The 19,646-nt window shown below is 37.1% G+C and overlaps 1 protein-coding gene and 1 pseudogene across 1 annotated transcript; one reads left to right on the top strand and one right to left on the bottom strand.

Moving 5' to 3' along the window:
- Positions 1-997: 997 nt before the first annotated feature.
- Positions 998-1,825, bottom strand: LOC143581542 (uncharacterized). The gene has a single exon (XM_077064306.1). The coding sequence runs from the start codon at positions 1,823-1,825 to the stop codon at positions 998-1,000; it is 828 nt and encodes a 275-aa protein (XP_076920421.1).
- Positions 1,826-14,291: 12,466 nt separating this feature from the next.
- On the top strand, positions 14,292-15,823 carry LOC143581543 (zeatin O-xylosyltransferase-like; annotated as a pseudogene).
- The last annotated feature ends 3,823 nt before the right edge of the window (positions 15,824-19,646 follow it).

The following is a 19,646-nucleotide window of genomic DNA, read 5'->3' on the forward strand; positions in this document are numbered from 1 at the left end:
GACAAAAAACCGAAAACACTTGAGATTTCTTTGCAAGTGGGTAAGTCCACAAGAAATTTGTGCGATCATCCAAAAAAAGTATATAGTACCGATGCCCGGCGGTACTTAGCACTGGGGATGTCCACAGATCGCTGTGTATTATGTCAAAGGGAAAATATGTAAAATTATTTGATTCAGCAAAAGGTAAACGAGTACTTTTCCCAAACACACATGAAGAACAAACAATCTTATTAATAGAGTTGTACTTAATATCACAAGACTTTTTAAGAGAATGCAATAAATTTTGTCCCAGGTGACCAAGGCGTGAATGCCAAAGTTCTTGAGAGATTGCAGCAAATGCGGATGGTGATCTGAGCCCGGAGATTATGGATGGTAGGAGAGGATAGAGATCACCGCTGCTGTTGCACTGGAGGATAGGGGTCCGAGTCTTGTAGTCCTTCACAAGAAAACCAAATGGGTCAAACTCTATTGAAATCCAATTATCGGTAACTAAACGGCGGACCGAAATGAGATTTTTAACCAATTTTGGTGCATATAGAACATTATTTAATTTTAAAGGTGGAAAGGGTGATGGTAGAGTTTGGTGACCGTAACCGGTGACCGGAATTGTCGTGCCATTTCCAACCATGATATTGTGAGAAATGCTATTATTAAAAAAGGACTGGAAATTACCCGGATTATTAGTCATATGTGAAGTTGCTCCGGTGTCCATGATGTAACATGTGTCGGGCGGATTCAAAGACATGGTGTATAATGCTTGTTCTATGTCGGTTGGAGCATACGCCGCAAAGTGGGCCTGACCCGGAGCAAATGGTCGTGGTCCTAATATGCCATTTCCCATGGAATTATTGTTGTTGGACCTCTGATAAGTTGGGTATGGACATGGAGGAACGGACCACTGTTGAGTGTTAAACCAATGTTGTTGTGGGTTGGCCCATGATGAGTTGAAACCATGAGTCGGATATCCAGTGGAGTTGTTGATTGGATACCCGGTGTTTTAGGTGGACCCCCGACCACGACCCCAACCACTTCTGCCTCTTCCCCGTCCTCGATGTTGCCGCCCACCGCGGCTCCGTTGTTCACCGCGATAACGATCAGAGGAGTTGTCATGACGATTTTCGCCGCGGTAGTCAGTGTTGTTGTTGCCTGAAGAAGCCGATTTGATGGAAGCCAGTAGGGCTGTGTTGGCGGCGGTGGCAGACGCGGCGGCGTACTGAGCCTTTCTGTCTGCCTCATAAATCAGTTGGGAACGGGCTTCATAAAAGGTTGGGAATGGTTTGGCATTGGCGAGTAGGGTGGCAAACGACTCGTATTGTTCATTAAGTCCGGTGATTAACTGCATCACCAGTTTTGTGTCATCTATAGGGCCATCAACGTTAGCAAGTTGATCCGAGAGCATCTTCAATTCTTGACAATAAGCAGAGGCATTCGGAAAGTTGTCAAGGCGGGTGTTGGAAAGTTTATTATTCAAGTGAATACCTCGAACGATTTTGTTGTCTTGAAAGATATCAGCAAGAGTTGCCCAGGCGGCCGAGGCGGTGGTGTCTTTCTTGAGTATCGTGTGCATAAGATCGGATGAGATTGTTCCATAAATCCATTGTAGGACAATGGAGTCAATCCGTTCCCAATCTTCGTCAGTCTTGGTGTCGGGTTTAGGGGTTACGGGTTCTTCAGTTTTGGAGTCGGGATTAGGGGTTACGGGTGTTTTAGACGAGGAAGTGGTGGTGGAGTGTGGTTTGCGAGTAGAGAGATGATCATAAACTTGAAAGGCTTTGCAGTGGATTTTGAACAGTTCTGACCATGACGAGTATTGGGCAGATTCCATCTCTAGAACTACAGGTACGAAGGTCTTTATGTTAGACACGGTAATGGCGGGATGAAATTTATGATCCATGAGGATGGGTGGGTTTTGAGAATGGGAATGAAATAGTTACAGAAAGGGAGGATCGAATAAGAATGGCCTGCCGGAAGTCGGAAGGCGGCTTAGGGTTACTGGCCTCGTGATACCATATAAGAAATCACAGAAACCGTGCCCATTCTCATTCACAAGACATTACATAGATAGTTACAGAAGGAATCATCTAAATTTGGATACAATCCGAATATTAACTCGGGAATCAACTATACACGGTAAACAATATTCGGGAATCAATTATACAAGGTAAAATATATTGTTTCCATGCTGTCCAAATCTGTTCCATTCTAAGAGAGATGAACAGCTGAGTTGAAGTTCAGGACACCAGAAACAAATAACAAATCGTTTCAAAACAAACCTTTGCGTTAGAGGCGTTATGACCCGTGTGCTATCCGGGTCGATCAAACCGGGCTAAATCAATGAAAACTCTCTATTTACAAATGAAACAACGTGGTGGCTCTATATGAGGTGGGGAGCAACCAGAGCGCGACACCTAAGATTGTTAAGTAGACAATTATATAAATAGTTAGATTAGAATGGATCCCCATGTTACGTAACTGTACGTTTGGTGTTCGTTTCTTCATTATACAATTGGTATAGTTTACAATACTAAAATAACCGCTTTATTCAATAAAAGCTACATGTGAGAATGTTGAGAAAAAATCACAACCATTAAAGATTTACCAAAGCACTTCCATCTTCTAGGTTAGTAGTTCTTTATTTAATCTTTAAATAATAATCGGAAAAGAATAAGAAAATACTTTTAAAAAAAACTTAATACTTAAATATGTTTGAAAGAAAAGGATTGAATGGATTAAATGACGAGTAACATAAAATAGCTATATTGGTTTTTATTAATCTCAACTATCATATTTGGTTGTTGTCGATCCTAACTAATGAATTGGTTGCCAAAGTTCCATCCTTTAACTCATTTGTTCTCAATGGTCCGCGACTAACATAATCCTAATGTCATTACTTGTGGGTCGCATAAAAAACGCTTTTGGCATGAAAAGTCACATTTTTTTGCCGGAAAACTCAACATTTAAGATCGCCACCACCACCAGTTGACTCACCACCAATCAACCACCACCACTTGAGCACCATCAACAGATTCTGACGATGGATCTAGGTTCCAGCGACCTCAATAATTGGGGCTTTTACTAGAAAAAAAAAAGGTTTATAAAGGTGCGATCCAATGTTACAAAGATGTTCGAGATGAAAATGTTGAATTTTTTGAAAACAAAATATTAATATTTCGGAAAATACTTTTTTCTGGTGACTTGCAAGTCTGCAAACTAATGACGTTAGAATTCTGTTAGTCGTAGACCATTGGGAACAAATATGATAAAATGTGGGATCGTTTATCAGCCAATTCATTAGTTGGGACCGAAAACAACCAAAAGATAATAGTTGAATTAATGAAGACCAATACACCTAAAAAATAAAAACAACGAACTATCTTTAAACTTGTCATTCTCATTGTTCTCTATAAAATAAAATAAACTAAAATAAAAAATGGAGTTGTTACTCCCTCAAACCCACACCCACCCTACCATCTATTAGTTAAACAAGAGGTGGCAAAATAAACGGGTCAAGTAACATGAAAAATTGGTCCTGATTTGGAAAAGGTTGGATTTGGGCTGGCGGTCAAGAGGCCATACAAGCCTCGGTCTATGTATAGGGACCGCTCTCGATAGAGACCCTAATTTTTAAGAAAAACACTAGTGTTTTGCCCTGCGCGACGCGCCGGGGCATGTCGGTAAGTCTCGAGCGGTGACAAAACCCAAGTATTGAGGACGAAAGTCAATGCGAATTCGGTTAGTTTTGGTTACGCGCGTTTTGTGTTGGGACAGAATTCAAAAATAAAATAAAAACTATGCTAATTAATGGGGACCAATGGGCAGCCTCATTCGGTAAAACTCAAGCGTTGGTAAAACCTGACTGTTGTTGATCATGGGCGTTAAGGCGATCGGTCCAAATTCGGGTAGTTTTCGTCACGTTCTTTACGGTACCCGAAACACGAATAAAAAGTATCATATCCACCATTTGAAATGGCGGAACACCTGGTAATTGTCCAACTCACCGGACAAAATCTGACATGGTCTACATGTTACTTGACATCCGGCATTTCAAATGTCGGATCTCCTATAAACCATCAAAAACTTATCTCTTTCCTAGAAACCATTTCACACTTACATAATTTCCTATTTTGAAAAAAATTCCCTACTGTGACATTAGAGGCGGTGCACATGAGGTGTTCAACGAAATGCATCTATGTCCGGTTCGATTTTAGAAAGGCTATGATTTGTGGTTCATTATATAACAGATTTGATCATATGTTCCAGGTTACTTCAGTCATCTCGTTGTTCGGTCGGTTAGTATAGCATCTCAACCTTTTATCAAGTGAATTATTTTATACATGCTCAAAAACACTATGTAATAAATAAGATATAAAAAAATAGATTTAAGGATTGAAAGGTCATTAACTTTAACCTTATAGTAAACCGGGTTTTATTGATAAAAGAAGTTCAATTTCGAGTCGGTTTATTGTAATGAAGTTGAATTGCCAATAACCAATAACCAATTTGAATGGTGGATAAAATAACGGTTTAAATATTTGGAGCCTTCTAAATCAGATAGGAACATGGTGACTTTTATTGTCATACAAACTTATTTTGAACTTCATATTTAGTTTTCAAATTTTGACTTTTAACGCGATAACAAGGTCTTACCATTTAACAAATAGATTCATTAAATACAAGATTTGAAAAGTCAGCAGCTTAGGCCTTTAGGGGTTATACCTTATTTGCATGCGGTAAGTGTTTACATTTTTTTAGCTTAGGCCTTTAGGGGTTATACCTTATTTGCCTACAGTAAGTGTTTACATTTTTTTTTACTTTTGTTAGCATAAGTTATGTGTACTTTTAACTGATTGGATTGCTTTATCTGCTGAACTATTATATATAATGTTTGTGCTTGCATTATGCTTACATGCTTTCATCATAAGGTTATGTCACACTTAATTATGTTCTATAAGTAGAATTTATAACAAGGGAAATCCAACAAAACCCTTATTAGACAGGTTCAAGCGACAGAGACTCGAGAATGAAACGAATGATGACTTCCGACTACCGACCAACACGGGCTGGAAACTTTTTTGGTTTTTGAATAGGATTCAATAGGTACTTACAGTTTGTAAGCTATTAAAATAGGCAGCACAAGACTAAACTTCTAGACCCTTTGACTGAATGCAGCTTACGACTGCATTATTATGTGCCTAGATGTTAGCCAACCTTAACTCCTTTTGTAAGAACTAAAATTATAGCTTATAGTGGAATATACATATGGCTAAGCATTAACTTTGTCAAAACTCAGCGCAGTGCGCGGGTCTAAATTCTAGTTTATATAAAAAACAACTTTCTTAGGATTTATCTATATTACTCTTAGCTTTTTTTGTTGTAGAACATTCTTATGTTTTACAAGACAAAATTCTTATGCTTTATATATTGTTCTCTTAGCTAATTTTGTTGTACAACAATAGTAACATATGCATAGGAGGCTAGACTATATGCTTTTTGTACAAACTTTTCGTTTAACGTTTCGGTCAAATTTTACAAGTTAACAAGTTGCAACGTGCATGTGTGGTTAATGTTTTTACGTCTATATGCATGCTAACAACTCCGTCTCAACACACAGTATCAAGTCGACTTAGTTTTATCTTTTATATTATTTACGTTTCATTTAAACATTTCCGTGTTAATAACTCCGCAATGGACGTGCGTGATTGAATATTTTACCTCTGATTTTCGTTAGGTTTAACAGTCTTGATGTAAAGTGCAGGTCCGCCTCCTTCAACACATGGCTTGAGTAAAATGTTTTAAAAATTACCTTTTTCATGGTTTTACACATCCGCCGCAATGCCGGGTTAATACTAGTTCCTTTCAAATTTACAATGGAACATTTAGAATTTCTAAATAATGCAAGAGAAAACCTTTTAAATTCTAATTCCTTTGTGGACATGAGCTGGTAACTCCAAAATCGATGATTCTTGGCCAGCGATTTACTGCTTTCACTCAAAGGCCACTGATGCGTAAGACATTGAGTTGGGCAACTTTCCTTCCGGTAATGCCTTTCATGCGGTCACCTTGCCCTTCTTCTTACTGGCTTAGAACATTTGGATAAATGTTTTCCAATTTTAAAGAATTTCATATATGGACCAAATTAATACATAACGCATGACATGCTCCAAATTGTTCTTATAACCAAAGTCTATTTGATTTGAACGTTTGATTATTCATCAAATATTAAAAGTGTTGCGTCTTTTAAGAAGATTGGTTTCTTTTTCTTATGTCTCCCTCACATGCTATGCTTAGTGTCTTTCTCTGTTTACAAATCTCTCTTTTTCTTATGGCTGAAATGAATTGATAAATACAAATCTACAACGGGTTTGGTCCTACGTACTCGAGTTCTTCAATGCAAGTTGAAAATAATTTATGGGCCAAACCTAATGCAATAATATGTTTTCTACTCGTGTCACCATCCTAGTTCCTAATTTGCGAAAATGTGCACATACGACATTTGAACTTACAAAAGGATATATAAGCCTTGCCAAAATAATGTTGTACACTTAAACTCACATGGCTGACATGCGAACGTGTTGTTAGTTCACTTGTGAAAGCAACATCACTTCATATGGTAGCCCATGGTTGTAAGAACCCCAACTAGGTATCAACTAATCCTAATTAATCGTCGATAAATTTAGTTAATCCTGATTAATCGTTACTCTCCATACACCACCGACTAGCGACTAACGATTATTACAACAGTGTGGTAGCCCCAAGTAAACGTGAATATGGCATTAGTTCATATGTGAATCCAACTATAGTTCACATGTGAACTCTGGTTCGGATTATAATTTTTTTTTGTTAAAAGAATATCAAGTGTGATATCCTTTTATAGCATGTGAACTCAAGAGTGACCATTATAATTAAAAAAATGAACCTATTGATTATCAAAATTTTAGTTAATTTTTTTTTTTAAAATAGCATTTTTTTTATTAATCTTCTAAGAAACCATATTAACAACTAAATACTAAACTTAATAAAATTGAGCGCGCAATTGACTCAAAAATTATATTAAAGAGAAGCATAGAATTTTAATGAAAAGTGGACCAATTACCCAATTAAGATATAAAACGTAAAATGTGAAATTTTAAAAAACAATTAAAAAATAAAAAAAGCCCAGCGTCTGGTCATTTGCACCTTTCGCCTTCTTAGCTCGACCATTCGCCTCTTTCACAATCGTCAAGTGTCGATTCCAGCATCATCAGACTAGGTGACTAGCCCTTGACGATGACACCACTCCAATCTGTTTAATTTTCAGCCCTCCCTATGCCATTTCTAAATCATCAATAACCATCCATCTTTGATTAAAATCAAGGTTAGTTTTTTCTTGATTGCTTATATCAATTATTTTTAATTATGTGTAATTTATCTATCTATTATAATAAAAGAAAATAACTAGAGACATATGCCACTTGAAGATTAATTCCTAGTCTAAATTTTTCGCTCATATTATTTATTTTTCTATTTTTAATGAAAACATAATTAATTATGCCATTGTAATCAAAGGATATCAATTCATCTTTTAATCAAATAACTAATTACCTAAATTATTAGAATTAACAATATGTGGGTATTTATGTCAGTATAATTAAAATATTAATATCTTTAATGAATCAGATCTAAGGGTTTGTTTGGTATGAAATAATAAAATAGGCGATGGAATGGAATGAGCGAGGGAATGTAATGAAATGAGCGAAAGAATGGAATGAACGGGGTAATTGAATTGATCTCATTCCATTAACATGCTTGGTTATCATGTGTGAATGACATTAACTATTAATTTTTATTTTTTGGTAAGCTAGAAATATCCAAAATAAAATAAAAATGGTAGTGAGTAACGGTGGTGGTGGGCGAGCAGTAATGGCGATGGTGGGTAGTGGGCGGCGGTGGCGGTGGCGATGGTCGGGAGCGATTGGTGGTGGTGATAGTGGGTGGTGGTGGCGATAATAAGTGGCGGATGGCAGGCGGTGGTGATGAACGAGAGCGATGGTTGGTGGTGGCAGTAGTGGGCGACAATGGTATGTGTGGTAGGTGGTTGGTCGAGGTGATATAGTGTGAAAAATGGATGGAATGAAAAAAAATAAGGGGGTCGTTGAAATGAATTTGAGGTGTTTTAGAGGGAATGAAATGGACATGGTAATGGGTGATTCCATTCCATTGACCAACCAAACACATTTTTTTTTTCATTCCATCATAATGGTTCATTTCATTTCGCCTCTCATTCATGCATATCAAACGTTACCTAACTTTTTTTTATTAAATCAATTTATATTCTTTTGAGTGTTGGAGATGAATTGCAAGACCCTTAAAATAAACCTTAGACAGACGGAAATATACATATATTTTTTATATATATTTACTTGACCAACATAAGTGGTAGCAACTTAACAACGTTTAACATCTATAAATATAGTATTAAGCTTAACAAAATGCGGAAACAATGATGACGATTCTAGTGTCCGGTTCACATCACGACTTGATCTTCTTCTGGTATCATAAGCTTTTAGTTACCTGATAGTTACCACCATAAAACATTTAGTAACTTATTATATAAACGAGTCATTGACTCCGAAGTGTGAAATAGTAAAATCATAAAGTTTGCCTGTCGCATAGCGCGGCGAATTTTGGAACCAAACCGTTGCGTAGCATGACGGCTGATGGGTTGACTCGGGTCAGTTGACCACCTTCCTCCCATTGCAGTATTGTTGCACTATGCTAAATTTAGCAGGTGTCTTGTGACACTCGTCAATTTCAGGTTAACTCTGTTAATCCAAACTCCGTCAATTCAAACTTAAGATCACTAGAACTATAACGCACATCTCATTACATTTAAAATAAGGTTTTAAATGACGCTTGACAATCACTACACATGTAGTCTTTCGGGATTGCACCGAAACGCAAACGAGTTGACTCAAACCATTGGTGAACAAACTACAAACATCAAAACAATAAATATTTGATAATAATGTGTTAAGTTATATGCTACTTGATATTTATACATAGAACACAAAAATTCAAGAGTCAAGGGTTATTAATTATACTAGATATTGAATAACAAGAAGTAGAGGGGCCATTGTGTAATATAATTATTATTAAATAATAATAAGAAACCCTAACCTCCCTTCCCCCCTCCCAAACCCGATCGGCCTCTCTCCCTCTCCCTTCCCCTTGGCTGCCGTAACCCCACACACACACACATACAAGGATTTTCAAGTTTGGTTGAAGAATTAAGGTGTTAGGAAGGTATTAACAACTATTCTATGCATTCTAAGTGTTTAATTTTCATATTGAATGGGTTAATCAAAACCCTAATTCTCGAAAATTGATGATTAAGATGAGTTAGGGTTTGATTGTATATTTGATGATGAATTGCTAATGAAATTGATAACTAGTTGTGTTATTGTTTCTTGTTAATCACTTGTTCTTTGATTTTAAACTTTAAAGAAAAAAACCCTAACTATGTGTGTAATGTGAAATTGATATGCATGGTTGGTTAATCTTGTGTCTAGAGTGTTATATGCATGGATTATGATTCATAGATTGTTGTTATGTTGAGTTTTGATGTAAACTGGTACTGGACAGATTGTTAAGTTTATGTTTAGACGACTGTAACTGAATGTTAATGTGGTAATTGGTCGAAATTATTAACACTACAGTGTACTAGGTTGAGTCTAGTTTCTAAAGAGTCCAAATTTGTAATTTTTGGAGGTGTAAAAGTTAACTTTTATTATTTTACAAAACTGAAGTGCAAGTCTGAATTGTGAGGTCTGCTGTTAGGCTGTTTTGAAATTATCATATCTCATAAAATACAAGACCAAATGGGTTAGTTCCAATTCTGGAAGCTAACATATTGAGTTAAGAATCTGACTCAATTAGTCTTGCATTAATTGAATTTACCATTTAACGGGAATAACAAATATCATTCTGTTGCGCATGATTTTGACTGCTGTGAGTTTACTGTAATGTTTTGGTCTTTGTGAGAAAACTATGTGGAATAAAAATACAATAAAAATAGTTCTGGAAACCTAACTCATGTGTGCTTTTGTGACGATTTTTGGTAAATTAATTGATATGTTATGATCTGTTTGATAGAGTAATCTTTCAAGTAGAAATCTGTCTTGATAAAACTAGCTGCTGAACTATGTGAAAATACATGAAACGTGCTTGTTGTTAGATAATTGCTATGTTTTTGACTAAATTGCCCTTGCGGGGAATGATTGCTAGTAATGTACAATGTTAGTACTTGATACTTATGTAGTTGTTTACACATGTAACGTGTCACCAATGTGTTTGTCGAGTCACACATAATTCACAAACGAAACACGAAACGTATCTCATGCATAGGTATTATGTGCCGAGTCTAGAGACTCAATAATAGTTCCAACACTTAGAAAATCTCATTCTTGTTTTAGAGCGCTAGTGAGGATTTTCTGTGACGCGCATCTCTCGGTTGACTTGTTTTTGAATTCTTCGCAAATAGTGAGTTTCACGTTCCCCTTTTACTCTTTTAAACGCTTTTTATTCGAGGGAGATAACATACCCCAAAACGCTTTAGATTTTGTTATTAGTTATATATCACTTGTAAGGCTAAATGGCAAACGAACCAACTAAAGTCCTTCATAACATCGAACCGTTTAGTATTTGTATAACAGCGAGTCACTGTTGAGTAGTACTACTGGGTTTGACAAACCCCACCCAACTCTAAACTCGACGGCAGGTCGAGTGGTTGTAATCCTGGCTAACACATTACCATGGTCGTGGTTGACATGGTGGCAAGGCATATGATAAACAGTCAGCTTCGGTGTCGAACACTTAGTAAATACTTATTGTATAGGCTAGCTACCTATTGATATATAATTGACATAACATTATCTGGTAACGCAAAATGCAAACGCAAAACGTAAACGCAAACGCAAACACTTTATTTATATAAACCTGTGAACTCACCAACCCTGTGTTGACACTTTTAGTATGTTATTCTCAGGTAGCCGAGGCGGTCGCGCGGTATAGGAACATGCATTCATTGAATATCATTGTTTCGAAAAACTTGTTTTAAACTTTTATTAATTGGGTTTTTAAGTCGTCCTGCGTGACGCAACACTTGGTTTATGATTTACGCTTCCGCACTTATTTAAACTTAAATGTTTTATGGTTTGAAAAACTTTATTTATGGTGTTTGATTATAACTAATGATTCTGATCCTGTTAGTTCACACCCTCTGACGGTAAAACTCCGTTAGTGGATTTTGAGTGTGTGACATGTCTAGACTTGCAGTCCACTAATATTAGCATGTGTCCATTTTTACACCCTCCCTATATTAGTAGGTGTCTAGGTTTACATCTCTCTTATGCTAGCAGGTGTCCATTTTTACATTTCTTCTATATTAGCAAGTGTCTAGTTTTACACCCTTCCTAAATTAGCAGGTGTTTAGTTTTACACTCATCTTATATTAGCATGTGCCCAGTTTTACACCTCTCGTATGTTAGTAGGTGTCCAGTTACACCCATCCTATATTAGCAGGTGTCCAGTTTTACACCTTTCTTATATTAGCAGGTGTCTAGTTTTACACCTTTCTTATATTAACACGTGTCAAGTTTTACACCTATCTTATATTAGCAAGTTCTTGTTTTCTGTCCTTTCATAATTTCGGTTTCTAACCCGAATTATTTGGCCTGTTAATGGCATTTCTATCATTAATGTATTATATTTACTTCAAGCAAAAATTCCTCTAATATTTGTAAGTTCTTGTTTTCTTTCTAATCTTATTTCCGGTTTCTAACCCGAATTATTTGGCCCGTTAAAGGTAATTCTGTCATTAATGCATTTTCTTTACTTCAATAAAAACTCTAATTTCATCTAAACATAAACTACTTTATGGCTGGTATATAATCACACCTCGGCCTCAAGGATGCCATAGACATTTATACTTTGGTTTCATTGCCAATGTCGGTTTAGGGCCACATAGTCCATATACGACTCGTACGATTCATTCTTCTGATATCCATCACTTGTGAATAAATCCAACGTAATAATTTTGTTCCTTCATATACTTAGGACGACACCTTCGTCTCTATGACTTCATAAGTCATTTACACGTCGGTTTTAACAAGTCCTTTATTTAAATGGTGAAAATTTATTATTCTTTTTATTATTTGAACCAATAATCAAACTTATTCCAATCATTATATCAAGATACATAAATTGGTATAACTTCATATAACATAATAAAACACAACATCTATTCACGTACCTTAAAGCTTCCCTTTTTGAATCACGTCCCGTTCGGTTCGATCTTCTAGATTGTTACTTGACTTGCCTATAAATCACAACTCGGTTACTCATGAGGATACTTTTCTTTTTATATCTTATTTATTAACATATGCCAACATTATCCAAAGAGTTCATATCAACCTCCTTATGGCACGGTAGACATCATATTTCTCATTCAAGCATTTCATCAAATACCTTGTAGGCATGATTTCTAAATTATACATTTAGTTAAATTTTATAACTTTCTACCACTTAATATAATCCTAGTTTCATTCAAATCTCACAAACAATCAATTTATGTGAAAGCCAATCAAATCAAATCTAATACACTGTCATGAAATTGGGGTGTTCGTCACCTTAAGGTTAAAACCCACTTCATAGTAGACTTAAACACTAAAAAACAAGTGATTTGTGCCAAATTTTTACGGACTAAAACCATTGCAAGGTATGAAATTTGTCCCACATCGGATGTATGGGCAACTGATGTGGGGTTTATAAGCCAAATGAGTTCCCTCACCTATACTAGTCTTTTGGGTTGAGTTCTTTTGTTTGGCTTGTAACATTGGTATCAGAGCCAACCTCGAAGTGGTGGCCCACGGAGTGGTGGCCTGGAGGAAGCCAACCGTGACCAACGTGGCCGTGACCAACGAGGACTCGGAGTGGTGGCCCACGGGGTGGTGGCCTGGAGTGAGCCAGCCGTGACCAACATGGCTGTGACCAACGAGGACGTTGGCCCTTAAGGAGGGTGCATTGTTACGGACTAAAACCATTGCAAGGTATGAGACTTGTCCCATATTGGTTGTATGGGCAACTGATGTGGGGTTTATAAGCCAAATGGGTTCCCTCACCTATTAGACTAGTCTTTTGAATTGAGTTCTTCTGTTTGGCTTGTAACACAAATACTTCACAATTTCAACATTCATGATGAATTTAAACAGCCATGTACTATCAATTTCATCATATGATCACAATCCATTAATTAATTCCAAGCTAATATACTTATCATCTTTCACTACTTTTATCAAATATGATTTCAAGACATACCTTATAATCACCAAGTTGAGATTATCACAATTTTACACACATGCAAGGGCTTTATTGATAATTGGCTTTTCAATTTTAAAAATTTGATGAACAGGGTTTCTACCTTCTTGTTCTTTTCCTTGATGATCGACACACACAACACATGTGTGTGTTTTAATCCAATTTTATAATTAACATGTTTTTGTTTGGTTTTGAACATGTTTATACTTTAGATAGTATATAAAACGCAATCTTTCCCATTTTCGGGGTGTTACATGAATGTGGTACAATTCAATGAACGATATTTATAGGTTTAAAATGATAAAGATAAGAAGTTATAAATGAATATCAACTTTATTCTCATATATTCATTCAACCTCCATGGATGTATAGAGTTTTCACCAATCTCTTACAAAACTTTAATATGAAAGCGTGTTTAATTCATACTAACTTTCTATATGATGTTCTCTTTTTATGTCATTCGTATTAAAATGTTTTATCATCTTTTGTTAGAATTCGTTATTCTTTTATAAAATATAATTACAACTTATAAAATCACTATGTGCATATTTTACGTGATTATGACGAAATTGCGTGAGAATACATCGCGTATAAATGTTCTATTAGAAAATATAATTTGAACTTATAAACCATTTAATTTGATAAAATAAATGGTTTTTTAAAAAAAAAAAACTTTTAATCAATTAATTTCTATAACCGTGCACCACATATGTTCCAAAACTAGCTCGTTGTAATATATTTAACCAGGTATCTATATAAAACACCGGACAATTTGCAATGGTGAAAGTAATTAACAATTGAAAAATTAGGAAGTCATAAAATAAGAAAAATAATCAACTAAAAAAATACTAAAAACAATATTATAAGTCAACTTTTTTTCTAAAAATAACAAAAGGAATCACATAACCATAGGTCCATAACACACGGAGACAAATATAAAGCTCTCAGCAGTCACCAGTCAGCCCTACTGCACTCACCACTGATCATAACAATATTACAAAACATGAGCAACCAGCCGCCGGCCGATGTCGTAGTCGTCACGATTCCCTTCGTCGCCCACGGCCATCTGAACCAGCTCCTCCACCTCTCCCGCCTCATCTCCGCCTACAACATCCCCGTCCACTTCATCACCACCACCACCCACCTCCACCAACTCCGTTCCCGCCACCACCAATACTCCAATAATAATATTAATTTCCATCAACTCCCAACTCCTACATTCACATCACCACCTCCTAACCCTTCTAACCGCTTCCCGTGTCACTTACAACCCGCTTTCGAATCAACGATCCATCTCCGCCACCCGATCGCTGACCTCGTAGCTTCTATATCCACCACTGCCCGAAGAGTCGCTGTTATTCATGACGTTCTCATGTCGTACGCCGTCCAAGACGTGAAAATGATACCCAACGCCGAGACTTACATCTTTAATCCACTTTCTGCGTGCGATGTCTTCTGGAGGAAATGGGAGTTAAAGGGCAGGCCGTTCCCAATGGACCCGGATGTGCTAAACCGGCTGCCCTCCGAAGATGGAACTTTGTCGCCCGAGTTTACAGAGTTTATGATTTTTCAGTACCCGCATGTCGGTTTTCACGTCTGGGAGTTATTTGATTCGTCAAGAGTCATTGAAGGTGAATATATTAAATATTTAGAGAGGGAAGAATTTAATGATAAAAAGAAGACTTGGGCAATGGGGCCGTTCAGCCTTGCTGACAAATCAGTTGTGACGGTTTCAGGAAACCGTCACAACTGTTTGCAGTGGCTGGACTTGCAGCCTCCAAATTCGGTCATTTATGTGTCTTTTGGGACGACAACCACCTTTAGCGACCGACAGTTTAAAGAGTTGGCTACCGGGCTAGAGAGAAGCCAACAACGGTTTATTTGGGTGGTACGTGCATCGGACATGGGTGATGTTTTTGGAGATGAGGCTAAAATGTCGGATTTGCCGGTGGGATTTGAAGAACGGGTGGAAGGGCCTGGGCTGGTGGTGCGGGGGTGGGCCCCGCAAGTGGAGATTTTAGAACATGTTGGAACGGGTGGGTTTATGAGTCATTGTGGGTGGAACTCGACTATGGAGAGTATATTAGCAGGTGTGCCAATAGCCACTTGGCCCATGCATTCTGATCAGCCACGTAACGCGTTTTTGATCACTGATGTTCTTAGAGTTGGGCTGGTGGTGAGTGATTGGGAACATAGGGACGACTTGGTTCATCGTTGGTGGTGGAAGATGTTATAAGGAGGCTAATTGACTCTAGTGAAGGGGAGAGGGTGCGGAAGAAGGGGGTTGAATTGGCCGAGGCCGTAAGGAGATCGGTTTCAGAGGGTGGTGAATGTCGTAAGGAGGCTGATTCGTTTGTTTCCTACATTAATAGAGAGTGATGCAATAGTATTGTTTCAGTTATTTTTTAAATGTTTAATTTGAATTCTATGTTTAATATGATGGATGCCTCCGTATAGTGTATGTTAATTTGTTTGATTAATTGAATAATGTGATTGGTAGGGAAGTACTAGAAATCGATGTGTCCAACTGTCCATTGTGTCGGGTTGTTTTGAAAGGTTGAATGTTTTTGAACCCAAACATGAACCCATTTTTTTTTAGAAATTACTCTCACTCAGTTAATCGGTATTTCATGGTGTTTCGGATTGGTTATAGACTAGTTAATCAAGAACTAGAATTAGACATGTAATGTTCGAGCTTACATGTATGCCACTTAATAAATGTTAATCGTGAACTAGAATTAGACATGAAATGTTTAGGCCCATTTAAAATACCACAAAACAAAGAATTTGAGCATGAAAGTTAGGCTTAAACATTTATATATACCATTGGATAAAATGTTATTAGACATTTATGCTTGAATAATTTGAGCTTTATTGTTTGACAGTTGTACATGACACAAAAAATTTAAAAATATATTATCCGTAATACTGAAATAAAATATTTCAAGCAAAATGAGAGTTTTTACCGAAACATGGGGGGAAAATAAATTATTTATCAAAATAGGTGATTAGAAAAATAGGTGATTAGGTGATTATATATAAAAGTATTTATCAAACTAGGTTTTCCTTATTTCCTTGATTTTAAATTAAAGAAGATATGCCTCTTTCACTAGTAGGTTTCCAAATCGTTCAGGCGAGTCAATCCATTCAACAATAGTTTCTCTAAACCCATCGGATCCATTCTTCACTTTAAATTGCATGTTTGGATTCTTCAGTCCAATCCTAGTTCGTGATCTACTCTTCACGTTCAATCATAGGATTCGATTAAATTAATTGCAGCTTTGGATCGATTCTTCAAGGTCAATTGTGTTGGAAGTAATTTCGGACTACAAGTAACAAGTCGGTGAACTTGAGGAACAATGTTGACAAGTTGGTCGTAGTTGGTTATGTTTCCTAATTACAACATGAGTCCTAATTGTACGTATTGTAACTATAATTGGTAATTTCTTGACTAGCAAGTTATGTTAGTCTATATTATAAACCAAGTCATGGTTAGACATTATAGTTTGTAAGGTGAGGTGTAACCGAGTTAGGGTTCATCTAGAGACACTTACGAGATGTAACCGAGGTAGGGTTCATCTATATGCAACCGAGTTAGGGTTCATCAATAGTCAAACCGAGTTAGGGTTTGAGTGATTGTAATCAGTTTTTTGAGTTAGATTTTTTAATTAATATAAACGAGAGTTATTTGTTTGTTCGTGTTTGATTATCGATCTGGGACTTGAATTGGTATCAGAGCCAAGTTCAATAAATCGATAATCGGGTTAATTGTGATCGGCACATTGACTTGCAGGAGGAGCTATCAATCAACACATATCAGAACAAGTTGGATTTCCGAATCGTGGGTATTGTTACAATGGTGCAGCAAGTAGGTTGTCCGTGTGGCAGCTTGTATGTTTCAAATTGTATGCCTTCGGGCTAATTAGTATGTTTTCATTTGTGGTCTACCCCCAAGTTTCCCATCGGATTTTGTGAAAGTTTTTTTATCAAAGTTGATTTAGGTGGTTATATGGTTTTGTGAAAAAGGCTTCACAATTGTCAACGCATTTTCTTTTGATTACTAAGGCTTGCACAGGTTGCAAAGAACAAAAACAAGGAATGATTAATTTTTAAATTATTATTTTTGCAAACAATTCGTTTTTGTTTTTCAAGAGCATTCAATGAGAAGGGAATTAGCAATTTGGTTCAATGTTTATTTGATTATATAAGTAGGTTTAATCATCAATCTCGTATAATAATTGGTTAAATAAGAAGGTTTCATCATTATTGCTGGTTTTTTATTGGGTTGAACAAGGTCCGGCCCATCGTGGTTGGAGGTCGTGACCAAGCGTGGTGCGATGTGCCCACCGCGTTCCACATTTGTAAGGATCCAAACAAACGTATACTATATCCTGAGGGCTGGCTTATACTCTTATTTATAATATTTTTAGAGACACATAGTCTCATGTAAACCCTTTTTCATATAACACGTTTGACTCTTTTGAAAACATGTTTGTAAAGTGGGGCGTATTCACCTTTTCAATGGGATCGGCTTCCAACACCGTCCGTTAGTTCTCCTCTTGCTATCTCGCACCTATAGTACGAGTATAACATTTATTAGTCGGATACACGATCCGGCTTAAGACCTTTAGTCTTATCATCTCGATGAACCTTTAGTTCATTATTTCTTTTACTTTAAAACCTTTAGTTAAAAAGTAATCTATATAAACCTTTAGTTTATATTTAAAAACCCGACGTTTCTTCTTCTTTAAGAAACGTATTTTCTTTATTATTTAAGTATACTTATTACACTTAAATAATATATTTTATAACAAAGAATAATCATATACATATATATATATTCACATATATATATTTATCTTTCTTTTCTTTATTTTCTTTGTTATACATTTTCTCTCTTTTTATATTCATCGAGTATAATTCTGACTTAGACATTAAGCCTTTATAATATTTTAATATTATTTTGGTTGGGCATTATGCCTACCTTTGTCGGCTTATAAATACCCTTGACACTTGGGCAGCACTTCAACGCCGCTCGCTTATCAACTTTTACTTGATCAATACTTCCTTCTACACTTGGCACGTCTTTCGAGACGTCAACACTTTTGGCACGCACTTCGAGAAATTCACCGGGTCGTCGGGCAGTACTTCCTTCTTGTTCGGGATGTCAGGGAGTGGCACGTAAATCGAGGTAACGGGCAGAAAATGAGATTTCGGGGCACGTTTATCGAGACAGATCGTTGGCACGCATTTCGAGGTAGTGAGAGAAAGCTATAGAGAGAGTAAATGTGTGTTTTGAGGTGTGAGAGGGCTGAGTTCGTGATTGCCCTATTTATAGCATTTTTTGGATCCCATCGCGGTACGCGATGGGTCACTTAGAAGCCTATCACGTACCGCGATATAGGCTTGATGGCGTAGTGTATAGACTTGCCACGTGTCAACACGTGGCATGCGTTGTGACACGTGGCACCACGTGGCGGCACGTGGCACACGTTGTGCCACCGCTTGCCACGTGGCACACGTGTCACAACGTGTCAGGCCACGTCATCGCGTATCGCGATGACGTTGGCTCAATGGCGGTCGCGTACCACTATTGACTTTGTCTAGAAGCTTTGACCAGGTCCCATCGCGGTACGCGATGGGATTATCTTTTGTCCTGTCGCGTACCGCGAAAGGACAAGAAAACCGAATTTTCATTTTTGCCCTTTAAGTTTAGAAATTGGCAGAATTGGTCCCTTGACTTTGGAAACTTGACATTTTTTGCCCGAATTTTACGTGATGTTACAGATTGTGTGAATCAATCAAAAACGAGGTGTGCTGGTGCATAATGTCAGTAGTTCATAGTCTAGTGTCTGTAATCGAGTCTGTAATGATTAATTATGTTTTATATGTCTTAAGCGAAGTTACTAACAAGTTCTCTGTTTAGGCGAACTTGTTAGTCAAGCGAAGTTATGGACAACTTAGCCTGAACATGCCAGGCGAAGTTGTCGTGTATTTATATAGGTTACGGCTTAGCTTAGTAAAGGAGTTCGTGTGATCATTATCGAAGTTACGAGAGCTGTAACGTGAGGACGAGAGTTCGTGTCTGTAATAGTGATATTGTATCACGTGTTTTGGTTATAATATAACGTGTTTGTTTATCGTATCGTGTTTGATCTATTCGTGTCTTCTACGCTCGTAACGACCTACGCAGGGATTCCGCACCTACGTAGATCGAGATATCCCGTGCAGATCCATCCAGGGAACCTACAATTGGTATCAGAGCTTCGGCTCGATTGTGTGGTTTGAGATAT

Source organism: Bidens hawaiensis, unplaced genomic scaffold, assembly GCF_021521415.1.
Source record: "Bidens hawaiensis isolate Kalapana, Puna unplaced genomic scaffold, B.hawaiensis_p1.1 tig00031096_1, whole genome shotgun sequence".
In the NCBI taxonomy this organism is placed as follows: domain Eukaryota; kingdom Viridiplantae; phylum Streptophyta; class Magnoliopsida; order Asterales; family Asteraceae; genus Bidens; species Bidens hawaiensis.

What these genes read in the sequence shown, in the direction of transcription:
- LOC143581542 (XM_077064306.1), bottom strand. Translation starts at nt 1,825, where the DNA reads ATGGAATCTGCCCAATACTCGTCATGGTCAGAACTGTTCAAAATCCAC.